Source organism: Hemibagrus wyckioides, linkage group LG01 (assembly GCF_019097595.1).
Source record: "Hemibagrus wyckioides isolate EC202008001 linkage group LG01, SWU_Hwy_1.0, whole genome shotgun sequence".
NCBI lineage: Eukaryota > Metazoa > Chordata > Actinopteri > Siluriformes > Bagridae > Hemibagrus > Hemibagrus wyckioides.
In genome coordinates this window covers 33,710,780-33,733,279 of record NC_080710.1, presented here as the reverse complement: position 1 = coordinate 33,733,279, position 22,500 = coordinate 33,710,780, and the positions used below count along the sequence as shown (strand labels likewise).

Sequence of the window (22,500 nt, the reverse complement as noted above, 5' to 3'; positions counted from 1 at the left end):
ATCTTCTCAGATTAAAGACTTCTGTCCTGTCCACTGCAGAAATCAATACAAATCCGGACAGAGAATGGGGGTCGTGTGAAGATATGTCCAGAAAACCGATACTCAGACGACTTTGAGCCATACGAGAGCGTAGATATGGAGGTAAAGTGTGTGTGTGTGTGTGTGTGTGGTGGGGGGCTACATCAGGAAAGATGAACTCATGTTTGGCCCGAATAAGTATACTTAAATAATAAGTCATAAGAATTTTTCTTATTTCAGGAGTAACTGTTGCTCCCCTTCAAGCCTCACTCATCAGTTTTTAAGTGATACATTAGTAAATACACTTATCAGCTATAACATTACGACCACCTGCCTAATATTGTGTATTGCCAAAACATCCCTGACCCGTCCAGGCATGGACTCCACTAGATCCCTGAAGGTGTGCTGTGGGATCTGGCACCAAGATTTTAGCAGCAGATCCTTTAAGTCCTGTAAGTTGTGAGGTGGGGTCTCCATGGATCGAACTTGTTTGTCCAGCACATCCCACAGATGCTGGATTGGTTTGAGATCTGGAGAATTTGTAGGACAAGGCAACACCCCAAACTGGTTGTTGTGGTCATCAAACCATTCCTGAACCATTTCTGCTTTGTGTCATGGTGCATTATCCTGCTGAAAGAGGCCACAGCCATCAGGGAATACCGTTTCCATGAAAGGGTGTAGATGGTCTGCAACAATGCTTAGGTAGGTGGTACGTGTCAAAGTAACATCCACATGGATGCAGGACCCAAGGTTTCCCAGCAGAACACTGACCAGAGCAGGACACTGCCTCCGCCGGCTCGCCTTCTTCCCATAGTGCATCCTGGTGCCATGTGTTCCCCAGGTAAGAGACACACACGCACCCGGCCATCCACGTGATGTAAAAGAAAACGTGATTCATCAGACCAGGCCACCTTCTTCCATTGCTCCATGGTCTAGTTCTGATGCTCACATGCCCATTGCTGGTGCTTTTGGCGGGGCACAGGGGTCAGCGGGGGGGATATGTGGCCCCATACGCAACAAACTGTAATGCACTGTGTATTCTGACACCTTTCTATTAGAACCAGCATTAACTTCTTGACCACACGTGCATCAATGAGCCTGTCGTTAGTTCACCACTGTTCCTTCCTTGCACTTTTGATAGATACTGACCACTGCAGACCGGGAACACTTCACAAGAGCTGCAGTTTTGGAGATGCTCTGATCCAGTGGTCTAGCCATCACAATTTGGTCCTTTTGGTCAAACTCACTCAAATCTTTACACTTGTCCATTTTTCCTGCTTCTAACATCAACTTTGAGGACAAAATGTTGACTTGCTGCCTAATATATCCCACCCACTAACAGGTGCCATGATGAGGAGATACTCAGTCTGATTCACTTCGGTCAGTGGTCAGTGTGTTATAACTGATCGGTGTAAGTAAAGCATTATTTACTAGAATGTTGCATTTCTAAAAGAAAATGCGAGTGTGATTGCGAAAAGCAAAGTGCTGTGTTGCTTAAACTCTTGCAAGACATTCTCAAATAATACACATAACCCTGTCAGGTCTCGAACCCAGGTCTACAGCATGGGAGGCGAGCGCGCTACCAAATAAGCTAAACTGCAGCTTATGATACTACTGAGATCAGTGTAGTAATGTTTTACATGCACAGCATCTACCGATAACCTCCGAGAAAAACCGAACTAGTGTGTGCGCTCTCTTTAAATGTCCGTACGGAAACCAGGAAGTGAAGTCCATGAAAAATTAATATAAAATAAACTATAATACTTATCAGCATGAAAAGTAATAACACACTTAAGCACAACATGAGCAACATTTTAGCATTTGAACCATGTTTCTAGCTATTATTGTTTAGGACTAGTAGCGTGCGGAGGAAACCGGAATAAAGAGTGACGATAATAAGAGTGTGCGCAATCACACTAAATAGGTGTGTAACTGAAATAAATAAATGTTTTAATTAGGGCTGTCAATCGATTAAAATATTTAATCGCGATTAATCGCATGATTGTCATGAGTTAACTCGTGATTAATCGCAACTTAATTGCACATTTTTATCCATTCTAAATATATCTTCAGTTAATACTTTTTTAGTTTTTAATACTCTAATCAACATGGGTGTGGACAAATATTGAAATGTATGTTGTTTATTATTAGTGAAACCATATTCAACATAGAGCATGAAGACTAGACATGTTTCAGAGTTCATAGATATTTTTCTTGTTCATGTCTATTAAACATATGAAAAGAAGAACATAGAAAACAATGACTTCTTCCTTTGCACTGAGCGATTTACTGACACAAACCTGTTAACAATTTCAGATCACTTCTTCTAAACATGCACAGTGTACCTTTATTACTGAAACCACCTTAAATATAGAGCATAAAGAACATAGACATGTTTTCAAATAACTTGTTCATGACAAACACATGAAGAAAAGAACAGAACACAGGTTCACATTCCATCTCCACTGAAAAGAGTCTAGTGTTGTCTGCCTTTGGCGAGGGGCAGGAGAGGGGCAGGAGAGGGGCAGGAGAGCTCTCTGTATCAGCTGTATGCTTCACCATCAAGTGATATTTTAAACTCGAGGTGCTGCGGTGAGAACTTCATTCACATCCACAATAAATGCAGACTTTTGTCTCGTCAACAGAACCATCAGACATCGTTTTATATATAAAGAAGACGCTTTTCTTTCTCAGTTTCTGTTTGCTGCTGCATCTCCCATTTCCCAAACTACGGGCAAGGCCAAGGGTCAAACAGAAAATGCGCGCTGCATTAATCGCGCGTTAATAAAATTAGTGCCATTAAAATGAATTTGCATTAACGCATTATTAACGCGTTAATTTTGACAGCCCTAGTTTTAATGCACACAGTGTAATGTGTATAAAATCAGAGTAATTCCTCAATAATTGTATTTAATGTCTGACTTGACAAACTCAGGATGTAAGATACAGATGATTTCCACAATGAACTAGATTTTTACTCTGAATTTTTATCTGAATTATTTATTCATTAATTTATTTATTAATTATGTATTTATTCAGGTCTTAGATGTAATTCTATAACATTAGAAACATTGTGACAGTTTTCTTCACCTGGTTTAGGTGGGAAGAGAGGTGTGTAAGTCTCACTCAGTATCAGAACCTGCTGAAAGACTACTACTCAACCTCCACCAGGTCAAAGTGAGTGACAGTGAACCGGTTTAAACCTAAGCACTGACCCCAAACACCATCCTCATTACCTTCACTGACCCCAAACACCATCCTCATTACCTTCACTGACCCCAAACACCATCCTCATCATCATCACTGACCCCAAACACCATCATCATCATCATCATCACTGACCCCAAACACCATCATCATCATCATCACTGACCCCAAACACCATCATCATCATCATCACTGACCCCAAACACCATCATCATCATCATCACTGACCCCAAACACCATCATCATCATCATCACTGACCCCAAACACCATCATCATCATCATCACTGACCCCAAACACCATCATCATCATCACTGACCCCAAACACCACCATCATCATCATCACTGACCCCAAACACCACCATCATCATCATCACTGACCCCAAACACCACCATCATCATCATCACTGACCCCAAACACCACCATCATCATCACTGACCCCAAACACCACCATCATCATCATCACTGACCCCAAACACCACCATCATCATCATCACTGACCCCAAACACCACCACCATCATCATCATCACTGACCCCAAACACCACCATCATCATCATCATCACTGACCCCAAACACCACCATCATCATCATCACCATCATCATCATCACTGACCCCAAACACCACCACCATCATCATCATCACTGACCCCAAACACCACCACCATCATCATCATCACTGACCCCAAACACCACCACCATCATCATCATCACTGACCCCAAACACCACCACCATCATCATCATCACTGACCCCAAACACCACCACCATCATCATCATCACTGACCCCAAACACCACCACCATCATCATCATCACTGACCCCAAACACCACCACCATCATCATCATCACTGACCCCAAACACCACCACCATCATCATCATCACTGACCCCAAACACCACCACCATCATCATCATCACTGACCCCAAACACCACCACCATCATCATCATCACTGACCCCAAACACCACCACCATCATCATCATCACTGACCCCAAACACCACCACCATCATCATCATCACTGACCCCAAACACCACCACCATCATCATCATCACTGACCCCAAACACCACCACCATCATCATCATCACTGACCCCAAACACCACCACCATCATCATCATCACTGACCCCAAACACCACCACCATCATCATCATCACTGACCCCAAACACCACCACCATCATCATCATCACTGACCCCAAACACCACCACCATCATCATCATCACTGACCCCAAACACCACCACCATCATCATCATCACTGACCCCAAACACCACCACCATCATCATCATCACTGACCCCAAACACCACCACCATCATCATCATCACTGACCCCAAACACCACCACCATCATCATCATCACTGACCCCAAACACCACCACCATCATCATCATCACTGACCCCAAACACCACCACCATCATCATCATCATCACTGACCCCAAACACCACCACCATCATCATCATCACTGACCCCAAACACCACCACCATCATCATCATCACTGACCCCAAACACCACCACCATCATCATCATCACTGACCCCAAACACCACCACCATCATCATCATCACTGACCCCAAACACCACCACCATCATCATCATCATCACTGACCCCAAACACCACCACCATCATCAGCATCACTGACACCAAACACCACCACCATCATCATCATCATCACTGACCCCAAACACCACCACCATCATCATCATCACTGACCCCAAACACCACCACCATCATCATCATCACTGACCCCAAACACCACCACCATCATCATCATCACTGACCCCAAACACCACCACCATCATCATCATCACTGACCCCAAACACCACCACCATCATCATCATCACTGACCCCAAACACCACCACCATCATCATCATCACTGACCCCAAACACCACCACCATCATCATCATCACTGACCCCAAACACCACCACCATCATCATCATCACTGACCCCAGACACCACCACCATCATCATCATCACTGACCCCAGACACCACCACCATCATCATCATCACTGACCCCAGACACCACCACCATCATCATCATCACTGACCCCAGACACCACCACCATCATCATCATCACTGACCCCAGACACCACCACCATCATCATCATCACTGACCCCAGACACCACCACCATCATCATCATCACTGACCCCAGACACCACCACCATCATCATCATCACTGACCCCAGACACCACCACCATCATCATCATCACTGACCCCAGACACCACCACCATCATCATCATCACTGACCCCAGACACCACCACCATCATCATCATCACTGACCCCAGACACCACCACCATCATCATCATCACTGACCCCAGACACCACCACCATCATCATCATCACTGACCCCAGACACCACCACCATCATCATCATCACTGACCCCAGACACCACCACCATCATCATCATCACTGACCCAGACACCACCACCATCATCATCATCACTGACCCCAGACACCACCACCATCATCATCATCACTGACCCCAGACACCACCACCATCATCATCATCACTGACCCCAGACACCACCACCATCATCATCATCACTGACCCCAGACACCACCACCATCATCATCATCACTGACCCCAGACACCACCACCATCATCATCATCACTGACCCCAGACACCACCACCATCATCATCATCACTGACCCCAGACACCACCACCATCATCATCATCACTGACCCCAGACACCACCACCATCATCATCATCACTGACCCCAGACACCACCACCATCATCATCATCACTGACCCCAGACACCACCACCATCATCACTGACCCCAGACACCACCACCATCATCATCACTGACCCCAGACACCACCACCATCATCATCATCACTGACCCCAGACACCACCACCATCATCATCATCACTGACCCCAGACACCACCACCATCATCATCATCACTGACCCCAGACACCACCACCATCATCATCATCACTGACCCCAGACACCACCACCATCATCATCATCACTGACCCCAGACACCACCACCATCATCATCATCACTGACCCCAGACACCACCACCATCATCATCATCACTGACCCCAGACACCACCACCATCATCATCATCACTGACCCCAGACACCACCACCATCATCATCATCACTGACCCCAGACACCACCACCATCATCATCATCACTGACCCCAGACACCACCACCATCATCATCATCACTGACCCCAGACACCACCACCATCATCATCATCACTGACCCCAGACACCACCACCATCATCATCATCACTGACCCCAGACACCACCACCATCATCATCATCACTGACCCCAGACACCACCACCATCATCATCATCACTGACCCCAGACACCACCACCATCATCATCATCACTGACCCCAGACACCACCACCATCATCATCATCACTGACCCCAGACACCACCACCATCATCATCATCACTGACCCCAGACACCACCACCATCATCATCATCACTGACCCCAGACACCACCACCATCATCATCATCACTGACCCCAGACACCACCACCATCATCATCATCACTGACCCCAGACACCACCACCATCATCATCATCACTGACCCCAGACACCACCACCATCATCATCATCACTGACCCCAGACACCACCACCATCATCATCATCACTGACCCCAGACACCACCACCATCATCATCATCACTGACCCCAGACACCACCACCATCATCATCATCACTGACCCCAGACACCACCACCATCATCATCATCACTGACCCCAGACACCACCACCATCATCACCATCACTGACCCCAGACACCACCACCATCATCATCATCACTGACCCCAGACACCACCACCATCATCAGCATCACTGACCCCAAACACCACCACCATCATCATCATCACTGACCCCAGACACCACCATCATCATCACTGACCCCAGACACCACCATCATCATCGTCACTGACCCCAAACACCACCATCATCATCGTCACTGACCCCAAACACCACCATCATCATCATCACTGACCCCAAACACCACCATCATCATCATCACTGACCCCAAACACCACCACCATCATCATCATCACTGACCCCAGACACCACCACCATCATCATCATCACTGACCCCAGACACCACCACCATCATCATCATCACTGACCCCAGACACCACCACCATCATCACTGACCCCAGACACCTTCATCACCATCACTGACCCCAGACACCACCACCATCATCATCATCACTGACCCCAGACACCACCACCATCATCATCATCACTGACCCCAGACACCACCACCATCATCATCATCACTGACCCCAGACACCACCACCATCATCATCATCACTGACCCCAGACACCACCACCATCATCATCATCACTGACCCCAGACACCACCACCATCATCATCATCACTGACCCCAGACACCACCACCATCATCATCATCACTGACCCCAGACACCACCACCATCATCATCATCACTGACCCCAGACACCACCACCATCATCATCATCACTGACCCCAGACACCACCACCATCATCATCATCACTGACCCCAGACACCACCACCATCATCATCATCACTGACCCCAAACACCTTCATCACCATCACTGACCCCAAACATCACCACCATCACTGACCCCAAACATCATCATTACCTTCATTGACCCGAAACACTGTCACCTTCATCACTATTCATCACCATTTTTTCATATATAGTTGTATTAGTGTGCAGATACAATCTGTGTGTGTGTGTGTGTCAGGTGTTGCGGAGCAGCCTGGAGGCCAGTGTGAAGCGGAGTAGCCGTGACTCTGCGGGCGAGGAGTCAGAGGGCGAGTGGGTCGAAGAACAGATCGAAAGGGACGACAGTAATGACAGTATCTGTGACGTCACTCTTCCCCCCTCCCCCAAACCAAGCCAACCAATCAGGAATCAGCCCAGCCCCGGTGACCTCATTGTGCTTGATTTTGGCCCCTCCCCTATAGGCATGTTATCACTTCTGATGAGTGTGTTTCCGTTCACTGCAGTTCTGATAAAGAGAAACAGAACACACACACAGGGCTACACTCCAGATCTCCCTACACCCGGGGGTTCAGGTGGCCCCAAAATACCCCCATGTTAGCAATTAACCCAAATAAACACTTACACTCAGATTGGACTTTTCTCCACTGGTTCATGGCAGTTATCATGTGTGGTGTACCTCAGGGCTTTAGTTTAGGCCCGGGTTTTATCTTTATGATCATTATGGTTCTGTTTTACACTCGTAAGAGCAGGTGAATGGAAATGCACACTAAACAGGTACTGGGTATGTCATGCAGACAGTGAAGGAAGTGTGTGTGTGTGTGTGTTAGGCCGTAAGTCTGAGCGCTGTCTCTCAGCTAAGCGGAAGGAGAATGTTGAGTCCTGTATCCCTACTAAACCAGTTCTGATGAAGAAAAGAAACAAGAGGTCCAACAGAACCCAACAGGACACACCACGTAAACACACACACACACACACACACTAACACTTACTTGCACAGCTTTTAAATATTTTTTATTTATTTTCCTGGAACTATTTTCCAATTTCTCTGGAAACTTTATGTACACTCACATCTCTCTCTCTCTCTCTCTCTCTCTCACTCTCTGTGTCAGGTCGTGGTAGTGTTTTAGAGCGCCCCCTGTCTGCAGTGTGTAAAGTGCAGGAGGAGCGAGACTCAGAGGAGACAGTGCTCAGTGTGTTGCAGGCGCTACAAAATGAGAACTCCCCCTCACACACACCTGCACCAGACAAACATCATCATACACTCTCACCTGAGCTCCAACACCCCCGAGATCTACAGAGGAATGTGCTCAGCTTCAGTCCGGTACACACACACACACACACACACACACACACGATTATTTCTGAGTTACTCTGCTAAACTGTAATCCCCCATTTTACTCTAGTAGTGATGCAAATGAGAATGTCAGTGGTCCGTTTGATTGCTTCCTGTCTCTCTCTCAGCAGGTGAACTGCTCCATCACAGAGCAGCCAGACATCAACCATAATATTCAGGAGGAAGAGGAGGATGAAGATGAGAACCAATTAATCAGAGCCATGCATAGGATCACACTGATGGGGCCCAGGTAACCTTACACACTCCAACATCCACAGTGTTTTCAGTGATTATCCAGGTCCAATTCTTTATTTCATTCTCTCTCTCTCTCTTTCTCTGTGTGTCTCTCTCTCTCTCTCTCTCTCTCTCTCTGTATCTCTCTCTCTCTCTCTCTCTCTCTCTCCCTCTCTCAAATTCAAATGAGCTTTATTGGCATGACAGATTGAACATGTATTGCCAAAGCATTTAAAAGGGGTAAAGATTGCAAACAAAATTAACAAACAAATAAATAAAATAGCAAAATGAAAGCATTAAATTTACAGGTATGCGTGAGGTGTGTGTGTGTGTGTGTGTGTGTGAGTCATGAGCGCGTCACTGATTGGTGGACTCTTTTGTGATAGGCGTGGATGTATGGAGCTGCCAGGGAAATATAGTCTCTTTTTTCTCCCAGTAAATACTGGAGTTTTGTGTCGTTCTCCAGTTTGATGAAGTCCGGACAAATCCGCTCAAATTTAGGAAAGAACTGTTTTGGAATTTCCTGGTAGTTTGGACAGGATGTGAGGAAGTGGAGCTCTGTCTCTACCTCTCCTTGGTTACAGTACAGACAGAACCTGCTCTCTCTGGGCAGCCAGCTCTGTCTGTATCTGCCCCTCTCTATAGCCAGGCTGTGGTCACTGAGTCTGTATCTGCCCCTCTCTATAGCCAGGCTGTGGTCACTGAGTCTGTATCTGCCCCTCTCTATAGCCAGGCTGTGGTCACTGAGTCTGTATCTGCCCCTCTCTATAGCCAGGCTGTGGTCACTGAGTCTGTATCTGCCCCTCTCTATAGCCAGGCTGTGGTCACTGAGTCTGTATCTGCCCCTCTCTATAGCCAGGCTGTGGTCACTGAGTCTGTACTCAGGTATTCTGTTGTTGTGTATTCTCTGTTTAGCGCAAAATAGCATTGTAGTTTGCTTTGATTTTGTGTTGTTTCAGTCCAGTAAGTGAGATAATATTCTTTCTGTGTGTTAATCATTTGGTTGGGCCGAATTCTGTGGATGAGGTGGTCAGTGTCCTGAGGTTGGTCAGTGTCCTGAGGCTGGTCAGTGTTAGTCAGATTAGTTTGTTTGTGGAGTCTCAGGACCAGCTGAATGAGGGGGCTTTTTTCTATGTTGGCTTCATGGTTTTTAAGGGCTTTAAAATGATGAGTCGGGGTCACTCCATTTCAGATGTTTCCAGAATTTGATGGCTCTTTTCTCGATGTGGATTAATAGAGGGGTATTGTCCTAATTCTGCCCTGCATGTGGTGTTAGATGTGTTCCTCTGTACCCTGAGGATGCTCCTACAGAACTCTGCATGCAGGGCTTCTACTGGGTTTTTGTCCCGTTTGTTGAATTCCTGATTTAGGAGAGGACCCCAGACTTCACTACCATACAGTGCAATAGGTTCTAGAACTGATTGGAATATTTTGAGCCAGATTCTAATTGGGATTTGAACTGGAATAAATTTTTTAATGGCATAGAAAGCCCTTCTTGCTTTCTCCTTCAGTTCATTCACAGCCAGGTTGAGGTTTCCATTTGCCCTGAATTTCAGCTCGAGGTATGTGTAATTAGTGACATGATCAATTTTGGTGATACCGAGGGTGAAACTGCGTCTCTTTCCCTGAACTCTGGGTCGTTTTTGAAAGGTTAGGACCTTTGTCTTGGTTGGGTTTATAGTCAGGGCCCAGGTCTGACTGAACCTGTGCAGGATGTGGAGGTTCTGCTGTAGAGCCTCGTCTGTAGGAGACAGCAGGACCAGATCATCTGCATAGAGGAGGAACTTTATACTGGAGTGGTGTAGTGTGAGACCGGGTGCTGGTGACTGTTCTAATAATTTTGCCAGTTCATTAATGTATATATTGAAGAGGGTTGGTGATAGTGGACAGCCCTGCCTCAAGCCCCGCCCTTGAATGAAGAATTCAGTTTGTTTATTTCCAATTTTAATTGCACATTTATTGTTTGAGTACATTGTTTTTATGATATTGTATGTTTTACCCCCTATACCAATTTCCATGAGTTTATATAATAATCCTTGGTGCCAAATTGAATCAAAAGCTTTCTGAAAATCTACAAAGCAAGCAAATATTTTGGTTTTGTTTTGGTTGATATGTTTGTCAGTTAGAGTGTGCAGTGTAAAGATGTGGTCTGATGTTCTGTAATTTGGTAAGAATCCAATCTGACTTCTGCTTAGACATGGCGCTCGGTAAGGAAGTCTATGAGTCTCGTATTGATGATGCTGCAGAACAACTTCCCCAGATTACTGCTTACACAAATGCCTCTGGAATTGTTTGGGTCTAATTTGTCTCCACTCTTGAAGATGGACGTTATGACTCCTTTATTCCAGGCGTCAGGGAAATGACCGACACTCAGAACCAAGTTGAACAGTTTTAGTATGGCCAGTTTTAATTTGTGGTCAGTATTTTTGAGCATTTCATTCAGAATACCATCTGGTCCACTTGCTTTTTTATTTTGTAAGGCCTGGATTTTATCACTCAGTTCTTTTTCTGTAATGGGGAAGTCTAATGGGTTTGATGTTTACTGATGGTTCCATATTGATCATTTTTTCATAGATTTGGGTTTGTTCTGGATTCATTTGTATTTTGCTGTAAAGTTGTTTGAAATGATTTTTCCAGATGTCTCCATTCTGAATGGCCACTTGTTCGTGTTGTTTTTTTATTTAGAAAATGCCAATTGTCCCAGAAACTGTTTCTTCAATACTTCAGTACTTTGGAGCTGATTTTGGACGTACTGTTCTCTCTTCTTTCTGAGTGTATGTTTGTATTGTTTAAGTTCCTCACAGTATTGATGGCGTAGATCCGTGTTGTTTGGGTCTCTGTGTTTTTTATTTGATAGGTGTCTTAAATTTTTCCTCATAGTTTTACAGTCTAAATCAAACCATTTTTCATTCTCTTGATTGATTTTACGAATATTCTTAGAGCATTTGAGGTTAGATAATGTTGCCAAATAATCAAAAATGTAATGTATGTTCTGCACAGCCAGATTCACACCGTCTCCATTGTGAGGATAAAAGTTATTTAGAAAGTTGTTTATAAGTGAGCGTATTTTTGGGTGGTTGATTGATGTCAGATATTTTTCTGTGCTGTTTTGAGTCCATCTGTAGCGTTCTCTCGTGTTATTCAGCTGACTGGGCTGTGAGTGTATGGTGGTGTTTTTGGTTCTTTTGAGATACACTGTGATTTGGCTGTGATCTGATGATGGTGTTAGTGGTTTGACTGGGAATGCTCTGAAGGAGAATGGATCTATGTCTGTGATCATATAGTCGACTGTTGAGCAACCATGAAACGAACTATAGGTGTATCGAGAGTGACTTCATCAGTTCTGCGCCATGTTTCTTGTAGTATGATAATGTCTATATTTGATGTTTTTTTGAAATTCAAGGGTTTTACTTTTGTATCTAAAACTGGATGAATTGATGCCTCTTATATGTTCCACATTGTAATAGTTAGTGATTTCATTTTTTTTTTCAATAAATTTAAGAAATTCAACAATCTTAAAAGCCCTCTAGAGTAACACAAACCCACCAACAACTAAGTATACATATATACATATGTATCTCTCTCTCTCTCTCTCTCTCTCTCTCTCTCTTTCTCTCTCAGTCAGCAGAAGAGGTTGTTGAAGGCTCTGGAGAATATTGAGACAGATTCTCAAGCACATATCAGTAGCAGCAATTCCCCAACAACTGTAAGTGTGTGTGTGTGTGTGTACATGCATGCCTGCACTGTTTACTTATTTATTCATGGTTATTCATGGTCAGTGTAACTGTTAGCCAGCATCAGGGGGTCAGTGCATGTCACTGTTGGATTCAAGCTTAGTATTATATATGGAAAAAAGTTTTCACTAAAATTCAGCATTTATTATTTGACTTTTTTTGTTTAATTATAATGAAATGTTCATGAATGCGTACATTACATACAGTCTGCCATTAACATCGCTGTGAAGTGTTCATTTATGTAAACCGTGGGATCAGATAAACACTTGTGTGTGCTCTATCTGGAGCAGTATGTTGATGTGTTTACAATGACAGAGGAGGCGGGGCTCAGCAGAGGCTATTTATGTTACCATGGAGATTTTGTCCAACTGGGGTGGTGGTGGTGGTGGACGAGTGGGGCTGACGGAGGTCCAGTTCTTCTGCAAGAAGAACCGCAAACTTTACATCTCTCCACATGACCTGGACATCCGGAATGCTGATCAGCCCGGGAATCTTGCTGCGCTGGTCAATGGCAAGACTAAAGTGAGACACAGAGCCCTAAAATCACTGACCTTTATTCACAGGTTTATACTAATGCTTATTCACAGGGTGGACAAGCCACATGGATCTTATTATTATTAATCTCTGTGTGTGTGTGTGTGTTTACAGACCACTAAAGAGCGGGACATGTGGGTGTGTTGGTTCCATGCACCAGTGCAGTTGTACTTTGTGGTGAGAAACGCAGATCGCTCTCCGGACTTCAGCATCACTCGCATTAAAATATGGAATTATAATCACAGTCTGAACGTGAGAACACACACACACACATTCCTGAGAATGTTCTGAAACACTAATGACATCTTAAAGGGGATGTATTTGTGTTGAATTAAATAATTATTGTTAATGATGATGGTTTGTTTAATATTTAAGTTCTGATTAAATCTGATTATGAAGGTCTTTACATTTTCATTCAGATCAAATTAAAAATCTCTGAATGTCTGTAATAACACTTTAAAAAAGTTAATATATATCTGCATTCTTATAAACATTTGTGTGTGCTTGAGGAGTGTGAGAGAGAGAGAGAGAGAGAGAGAGAGAGAGAAAATGGAGCAGTTGGAGATTAGCTGTAGGAGATTATCTGAGTCAAGCTTCAGTTTGTGTTTGTCTGTGTGTGTGTGTGTGTGTGTGTGTCAGCATACGTGTGAAGCTCCATCTACACACATCTTATTACACATCCACACACAAACATATATTCAGGTTTTGTGTGTGTGTTTCCCATTAGGAGCTGGCTGTAGGAGCGCGGGATGTGCGTGTGTATGTGAACAGCACGCTGGTGTTTGATGGTCAGTTAGAAAAAGGCTGTGGTAACCCGGTGTTCGATTACAGCACAACTATCAACCTGGCAGAGCTCCACCTCCCAGAATGCAGTTCTCCCAGCACTGCTTGCTTCAGCCCACATCGCTACGATGACCTGTGTCAGGATCCCAGCCCCGGTCAGTCTGGACTCGGCTCCTTTGTTGTAAAGGAAGTCAGTGAGCGGTCACAGAAAGACGGCGCTTGCACCCCTGTGAGTATCGCCGGCCCTGACAGTATGCAGACTGACTCCATAAAGCACAGAGATTCGCCCCTGGTGGAGAACAGCAGGGAGGCGGTTAACACGGTGACCACCCAGCCAGCTTCACGCGCGGTTCGAGAGCGTCCCCCATGGCTGGAGCCTCAGAATAGAAGGAACAGCAAACACAAACACACTGCAAAGCATAAACTTTCCGTCCTGGATGATGTCTCCTGCAGTCCAGCCAGCGTCTGTGGCCACCAGGTGGCACCACTCACAAACACAACCGAGAGAAGCTGTGAGACTAAACCAGAATCGGATCTGTTAGATACATTGTGCAAGGAGCAACCACACGTCCGAGCGGTCAGTGGGCGCAGAGGGTCTGCGCGTTCACAAATCAAACCACCGAGTCATGATGCAGAGAGATCAGGTAAGACTGCACACAACTCTAAAGCGAACATGGTCTTCAGTGTTCTATTGCTTTTATACAATAAAATAAAACATGAAACGTTGTTCTAGACACCATTTTGTTTAATATGTCCATGTTTCTCGAACTTATCATAGAGGAGCTCAGCCCAGTTGCCCACGGTAACCATCGTCTGCGGTCCCGCTGGCTGACCAAGGCAGACGACAACAAACCCATAACAAAGACAAGATCACCAGACTCACCGACAAAATTTGATCAGACTGAGGGTGATGTTTTTGATGAGTTTCTCCAGCGCTGTTCCCGCCCCTCTGCCGTGACACCGGACCCCGTGACCTCTGACCCTGAAGAGGAGTTTGAGATCCCAGTTCTTCCGCAAGGGCAGCATCTAGTGATGCGTATTCTGTCCACGTGGGGAGACCGTCGCTATGTGGGCCTGAATGGTGTGGAGATATTCGGTGCCAGCGGAGAGCCAGTCAAACCGCTCAGCATCACTGCTGTCGTCACCGGACTACCTGAGAACAACGGCAATGTCTCCAAGGTGATCAATGGTGTCCAGAGCACACAGGACGACTCCCACTTGTGGCTGGCACCATTTGTGGCAGGGAAACGGTGCGAGATCACACTGGACCTTGGAGAGATGCAGCGGCTGGCCATGATCCGTGTGTGGAACTACAATAAATCTCGCATTCACTCCTTTAGAGGGGTGAGAGAAGTGGACATGCTGCTGGATGGACAGAGAATCTTTAAAGGAGAGATCGCTAAAGCATCTGGCACACTGATAGGAGGTGTGTTATTATCCTGAAACCATGTTACTATAATGTGTCAAAATAGTACCACACTCAAGGTTACAGCACTTCAGATGGGGACACTGACATGTAGGTTCCTGAAAACCAGGACACGCATACAGTAAGGTCTAGAGGACAGAGTGGATTAGGAACTCAGGGACAGTGGGAACAGGGATAAGAGGACTATGTGGCTTGGGGTCTAAAGGACCGGGGGGATCAGAAGGAAGACTGAATAAGGACATGGGGAATTGGGAGATTGAGGACAAGAGGACTGTGTGGATTGGGGGACTAGGGGACTGTGTGGATTGGGGGACTAGGGGACTGTGTGGATTGGGGGACTAGGGGACTGTGTGGATTGGGGGACTAGGGGACTGTATGGATTGGGGGACTAGGGGACTGTGTGGATTGGGGGACTAGGGGACTGTATGGATTGGGGGACTAGGGGACTGTGTGGATTGGGGGACTAGGGGACTGTGGATTGGGGGACTAGGGGACTGTGTGGATTGGGGGTCTAGGGGACTGGGTGGATTGGGGGACTACGGGACTGTGTGGATTGGGGGACTAGGGGACTGTGTGGATTGGGGGACTAGGGGACTGTATGGATTGGGGGACTACGGGACTGTGTGGATTGGGGGACTAGGGGACTGTGTGGATTGGGGGACTAGGGGACTGTGTGGATTGGGGGACTAGGGGACTGTGTGGATTGGGGGACTAGGGGACTGTGGATTGGGGGACTAGGGGACTGTGGATTGGGGGGCTAGGGGACTGTGTGGATTGGGGGACTAGGGGACTGTGTGGATTGGGGGACTAGGGGACTGTATGGATTGGGGGACTAGGGGACTGTGTGGATTGGGGGACTAGGGGACTGTGTGGATTGGGGGACTAGGGGACTGTGTGGATTGGGGGACTAGGGGACTGTATGGATTGGGGGACTACGGGACTGTGTGGATTGGGGGACTAGGGGACTGTATGGATTGGGGGACTACGGGACTGTGTGGATTGGGGGACTAGGGGACTGTATGGATTGGGGGACTAGGGGACTGTATGGATTGGGGGACTACGGGACTGTGTGGATTGGGGGACTAGGGGACTGTATGGATTGGGGGACTACGGGACTGTGTGGATTGGGGGACTAGGGGACTGTATGGATTGGGGGACTAGGGGACTGTGTGGATTGGGGGACTATGGGACTGTGTGGATGGGGGGACCAGGGGACTGTGTGGATTGGGGGACTAGGGGACTGTGTGGATTGGGGGACTACGGGACTGTGTGGATTGGGGGACTACGGGACTGTGTGGATTGGGGGACTAGGGGACTGTGTGGATTGGGGGACTACGGGACTGTGTGGATTGGGGGACTAGGGGACTGTGTGGATTGGGGGACTAGGGGACTGTATGGATTGGGGGACTAGGGGACTGTATGGATTGGGGGACTAGGGGACTGTATGGATTGGGGGACTAGGGGACTGTGGATTGGGGGACTAGGGGGCTGTATGGATTGGGGGACTAGGGGACTGTATGGATTGGGGGACTAGGGGACTGTGGATTGGGGGACTGGGGGACGGTATGGATGGGGGGAGTGGGGGACTGTGGGGTTTGGGGGAGTGGGGGACTGTATGGATTGGGGGACTAGGGGACTGTATGGATTGGGGGACTAGGGGACTGTGTGGATTGGGGGACTAGGGGACTGTATGGATTGGGGGACTAGGGGACTGTGTGGATTGGGGGACTAGGGGACTGTATGGATTGGGGGACTAGGGGACTGTATGGATTGGGGGACTAGGGGACTGTGTGGATTGGGGGACTAGGGGACTGTGTGGATTGGGGGACTAGGGGACTGTATGGATTGGGGGACTAGGGGACTATATGGATTGGGGGACTAGGGGACTGTGTGGATTGATGTCTTTAATAATTCTCGCTGTCTCTTAGGTCTGGATCAGTTTGGTGATACAATCCTCTTTACCACGGATGATGAAATCCTGGAAGCCATGTCACGCTTTGATGACACATTTGTGTGTGGTAATGTGGGGGTGGAGTCTGGAGTAGAGGGGGAGGAGCTTCAGCGTCCTCAGACTGCAGATGAAGAAGAAGAAGAAGAAGAGGGAACACCACTCACACAGGCTGGACTCAGGGAGGAACATAAAGCTGTAAGAGTGTGTGTGTGTGTGTGTGTGTGTGTGTGTGAGTGTGATAGTAATATGTATTTGTGTGTGTATTTGCAGGAGAACCAGGACACTGCTTTAGAGCCATGTGCTGATTCAGAGAACCCGAATTCTGGTCTTTACACAGGAAAGAGTAAGATGTTCATTCTTCACTGATCTCAGTCTATCACGGTGTGTGTTCTTGTTGCTCTGCAGCAGATAGACCAGAATATACAGAAAGGTGTGTGTGTGTGTAGGTGTGTGTCTGTCTCTGATTTCAACTTGGGGTGATTCTCACTATCTCGGCCTCACTGGGTTGGAGGTTGTGGGGAAGGAGGGTGAGATCATCCCCATTGATATCGCCAAGGTGAAGGCAACACCACGTGACCTCAATGACCTCCCAGAGTATAACGATGACCTTCGCACCCTGGATAAGTGAGTTACACACACACACACCTGCGCACACATCCTGCACACACACACCTACACACATTCACACACACACTCTCTCTCACTATCACTCTCTCAGGTTGTTTGATGGACAGAACATCACCACTGATGATGAACACATGTGGATGATCCCCTTCACCCCTGGCTCTGACCACACCCTCTCCATCCAGTTTGACCAATCACAGACCATCGCTGGCCTCAGGGTCTGGAATTACAACAAGTCACCTGAGGACTCCTACAGAGGGGTGAGAGGGGGAGGGGGGCTTGGTAATGACTGAGTCTCACAGCTCTGTGTGCATATCTAATATGTAATAATGGGGGTGTGTGTGTGTACATCAGGTGCGGGCTTTGTGTGTTTATGTGGATGAAGAGTGTGTCTCTCCACCTGATGGGTTCCTGATCAGGAAAGGACCGGGGAACTGCCACTTTGACTTTGCTCAAGAGATTCTGTTCATCGACTATGTCCAGTCCTCCAGTGTGTGCAAAAACAAAGCTACAGCACACACACACAGGTGAGACATCACACACACACACAAACACAGGTGAGACAGCACACACACACACAGGTGAGACAGCACACACACACACACACAGGTGAGACAGCACACACACACACAGGTGTGACATCACTCACACACACAGGTGAGACATCACACACACACACAGGTGAGACAGCACACACACAGGTGAGACAGCACACACACACACAGGTGAGACAGCACACACACACACACACAGGTGAGACAGCACACACACACACAGGTGTGACATCACTCACACACACAGGTGAGACATCACACACACACACAGGTGAGACAGCACACACACACACAGGTGTGACATCACTCACACACACAGGTGAGACATCACACACACACACACACAGGTGAGGCAACACACACACACACACACAGGTGAGACAGCACACACACACAGGTGTGACATCACTCACATACACAGGTGAGACATCACACACACACAGGTGAGGCAGCACACACACACACAGGTGACACATCACACACACAAACACACACACACACAAACACAGGTGAGACAGCACACACACACACACACAGGTGAGAGAAGTAGTAGTCAAGGTGCAGTCTCCATACATACATAATGCACAGTATACACTGCTGTGCAAATGTAGTACAGTAAGCTTGTGTGTGTGTGTGTGTGCACAGGAGTGAAGAGAAGGCCAGTATGGAGTATGAGGCTCCGCTCATGCCGCTTGGATGTATGCTTTTCTACCGCATGCATATTTATTCTCATTTATTACTTAATAAAATATTTATTCCATTTAGATTCGTTATCATTTACATGTATATACAATATATTATTATTATATATATTATATATCTTATTATATATACTTATTTTATATTAAATATCACAGGCTTTATCCTGTCTCTCTTTTCCTTGACTACGTGTGTGTGTGTGTGTGTGTGTGTGTGTGTGTACAGTTATTTTTCAGTTGCAGCTCTTGACTACGTGGGGTGACCCCTACTACATAGGCCTGAATGGCCTGGAGTTTTATGACCACAATGATGAGAGGATCCCACTCAGTGATAATAGTACACACACACATATACACACACACACACACACCCCTCTGTTTTATATGGTTTCACAGTAGAGCTTAAAGATGTCAAAATATATATAAAGAACTTGTACAATCCAGCTGTTAAGTGTGTGTGTGTGTGTGTGTGTGGTCTTTACGTCTTCTGTTAGATATTGCTGCATTTCCAGACAGTGTGAACGTACTGGATGGTGTGTGTGGAGATGTGAGAACACCAGACAAACTGATCGACAGCATCAATAACACACATGATGGACGTCACATGTGGCTTGCTCCAGTACTGCCTGGCCTGGTGAGGAGTGTGTGTGTGTTCATGAATGGTTTATGAACTTCATGAATGGGTTATTTCATGCAGACTCTGACTCCTAATGCTCTTTGTGTGTGTGTAGGTGAATCGTGTGTATGTGATCTTTGACAAGCCTGTGACCGTCTCTATGATCAAACTCTGGAATTATTCCAAAACACCACAGAGAGGAGTTAAAGAGTTTGGGGTAACACACACACACACCCCACACACACACACGCTTCCTCTCTCACACACTGGATTTTACTCAAACTTGTGTGTGTGTGTGTGTGTGTGTGTGTAGCTCCTTGTGGATGATCTCCTGGTGTATAATGGGATTTTGGAGTGTGTGTCACACCTGTCCCGGGGAATTCTGCCCACCCTCGACCCCATTGTCCCCTACCACACTATACTGTTCACGGACAACACACACATCACACACCGTGAGAGGAATACTGTCATCAGGTACACACACACACACACCGTGAGAGGAATACTGTCATCAGGTACACACACACACACACCGTGAGAGGAATACTGTCATCAGGTACACACACACACACACACACACCGTGAGAGGAATACTGTCATCAGGTACACACACACACACACACACCGTGAGAGAAACACTGTCATCAGGTACACACACACACACACACACACCGTAAGAGAAACACTGTCATCAGGTACACACACACACACACACACACACACTGTGAGAGGAATACTGTCATTAGATACACACACACACACACACATACCGTAAGAGGAATACTGTCATTAGATACACACAAACACACACACCGTAAGAGGAATACTGTCATTAGATACACACACACACACACACCGTAAGAGGAATACTGTCATTAGGTACACACACATACACACACACACACACACCATAAGAGGAATACTGTCATTAGGTACACACACATACACACCGTGAGAGGAATACTATCATCAGGTACACACACACACACACACACACCGTAAGAGGAATACTGTCATCAGGTACACACACACACACACACACACACACACACACACACACACACACACCGTAAGAGGAATACTGTCATCAGGTACACACACACACACACACCGTAAGAGGAATACTGTCATCAGGTACACACACACACACACCGTGAGAGGAATACTGTCATCAGGTACACACACACACACACACACACCGTAAGAGGAATACTGTCATCAGGTACACACACACACACACACACACACACACACACACACACCGTAAGAGGAATACTGTCATCAGGTACACACACACACACACCGTGAGAGGAATACTGTCATCAGGTACACACACACACACCGTGAGAGAAACACTGTCATCAGGTACACACACACACACACACACACACACACCGTAAGAGGAATACTGTCATCAGGTACACACACACACACACACACACACACACACCGTAAGAGGAATACTGTCATCAGGTACACACACACACACACACCGTAAGAGGAATACTGTCATCAGGTACACACACACACACACACACTGTAAGAGGAATACTGTCATCAGGTACACACACACACACACACCGTAAGAGGAATACTGTCATCAGGTACACACACACACACCGTGAGAGAAACACTGTCATCAGGTACACACACACACACACACACACACACACCGTAAGAGGAATACTGTCATCAGGTACACACTCACACACACACACACACACACTGTGGGAGAGTTACTTACAGCAGGTACACACACACACACACACACACACACTGTGAGAGGAATACTGTCATTAGATACACACACACACACACACATACCGTAAGAGGAATACTGTCATCAGGTACACACACACACACACACACACACACCGTAAGAGGAATACTGTCATCAGGTACACACACACACACACACCGTAAGAGGAATACTGTCATCAGGTACACACACACACACACACCGTAAGAGGAATACTGTCATCAGGTACACACACACACACACACACACACACTGTAAGAGGAATACTGTCATCAGGTACACACACACACACACCGTGAGAGGAATACTGTCATCAGGTACACACACACACACACCGTAAGAGGAATACTGTCATCAGGTACACACACACACACACACACACACACACACACACCGTAAGAGGAATACTGTCATCAGGTACACACACACACACACACACACCGTAAGAGGAATACTGTCATCAGGTACACACACACACACACACACACACACACACACCGTAAGAGGAATACTGTCATCAGGTACACAC

The 22,500-nt window shown here is 46.6% G+C and overlaps 1 protein-coding gene across 3 annotated transcripts in view; it reads left to right on the top strand.

Moving 5' to 3' along the window:
* Positions 1-22,500, top strand: part of LOC131356973 (katanin-interacting protein) — a 59,083-nt gene that overhangs the window by 5,686 nt on the left and 30,897 nt on the right. Inside the window, exons 6-26 of one of the 3 annotated variants that reach the window (XM_058396129.1) lie at positions 40-141; positions 3,118-3,195; positions 7,964-8,147; positions 8,553-8,678; positions 8,835-9,046; positions 9,187-9,308; positions 12,914-12,998; positions 13,342-13,548; positions 13,675-13,812; positions 14,288-14,987; positions 15,122-15,769; positions 17,698-17,915; positions 17,991-18,063; positions 18,167-18,344; positions 18,439-18,604; positions 18,699-18,871; positions 19,544-19,596; positions 19,823-19,933; positions 20,091-20,230; positions 20,328-20,429; positions 20,526-20,686. In XM_058396129.1, the coding sequence (XP_058252112.1) occupies positions 40-141; positions 3,118-3,195; positions 7,964-8,147; positions 8,553-8,678; positions 8,835-9,046; positions 9,187-9,308; positions 12,914-12,998; positions 13,342-13,548; positions 13,675-13,812; positions 14,288-14,987; positions 15,122-15,769; positions 17,698-17,915; positions 17,991-18,063; positions 18,167-18,344; positions 18,439-18,604; positions 18,699-18,871; positions 19,544-19,596; positions 19,823-19,933; positions 20,091-20,230; positions 20,328-20,429; positions 20,526-20,686 (3,977 nt within the window). Of the gene's footprint in view, positions 1-39; positions 142-3,117; positions 3,196-7,963; positions 8,187-8,552; positions 8,679-8,834; positions 9,047-9,186; positions 9,309-12,913; positions 12,999-13,341; positions 13,549-13,674; positions 13,813-14,287; positions 14,988-15,121; positions 15,770-17,697; positions 17,916-17,990; positions 18,064-18,166; positions 18,345-18,438; positions 18,605-18,698; positions 18,872-19,543; positions 19,597-19,822; positions 19,934-20,090; positions 20,231-20,327; positions 20,430-20,525; positions 20,687-22,500 lie in introns of all 3 variants that reach the window. The other 2 variants (XM_058396128.1, XM_058396127.1) reach the window with 2 other exon arrangements.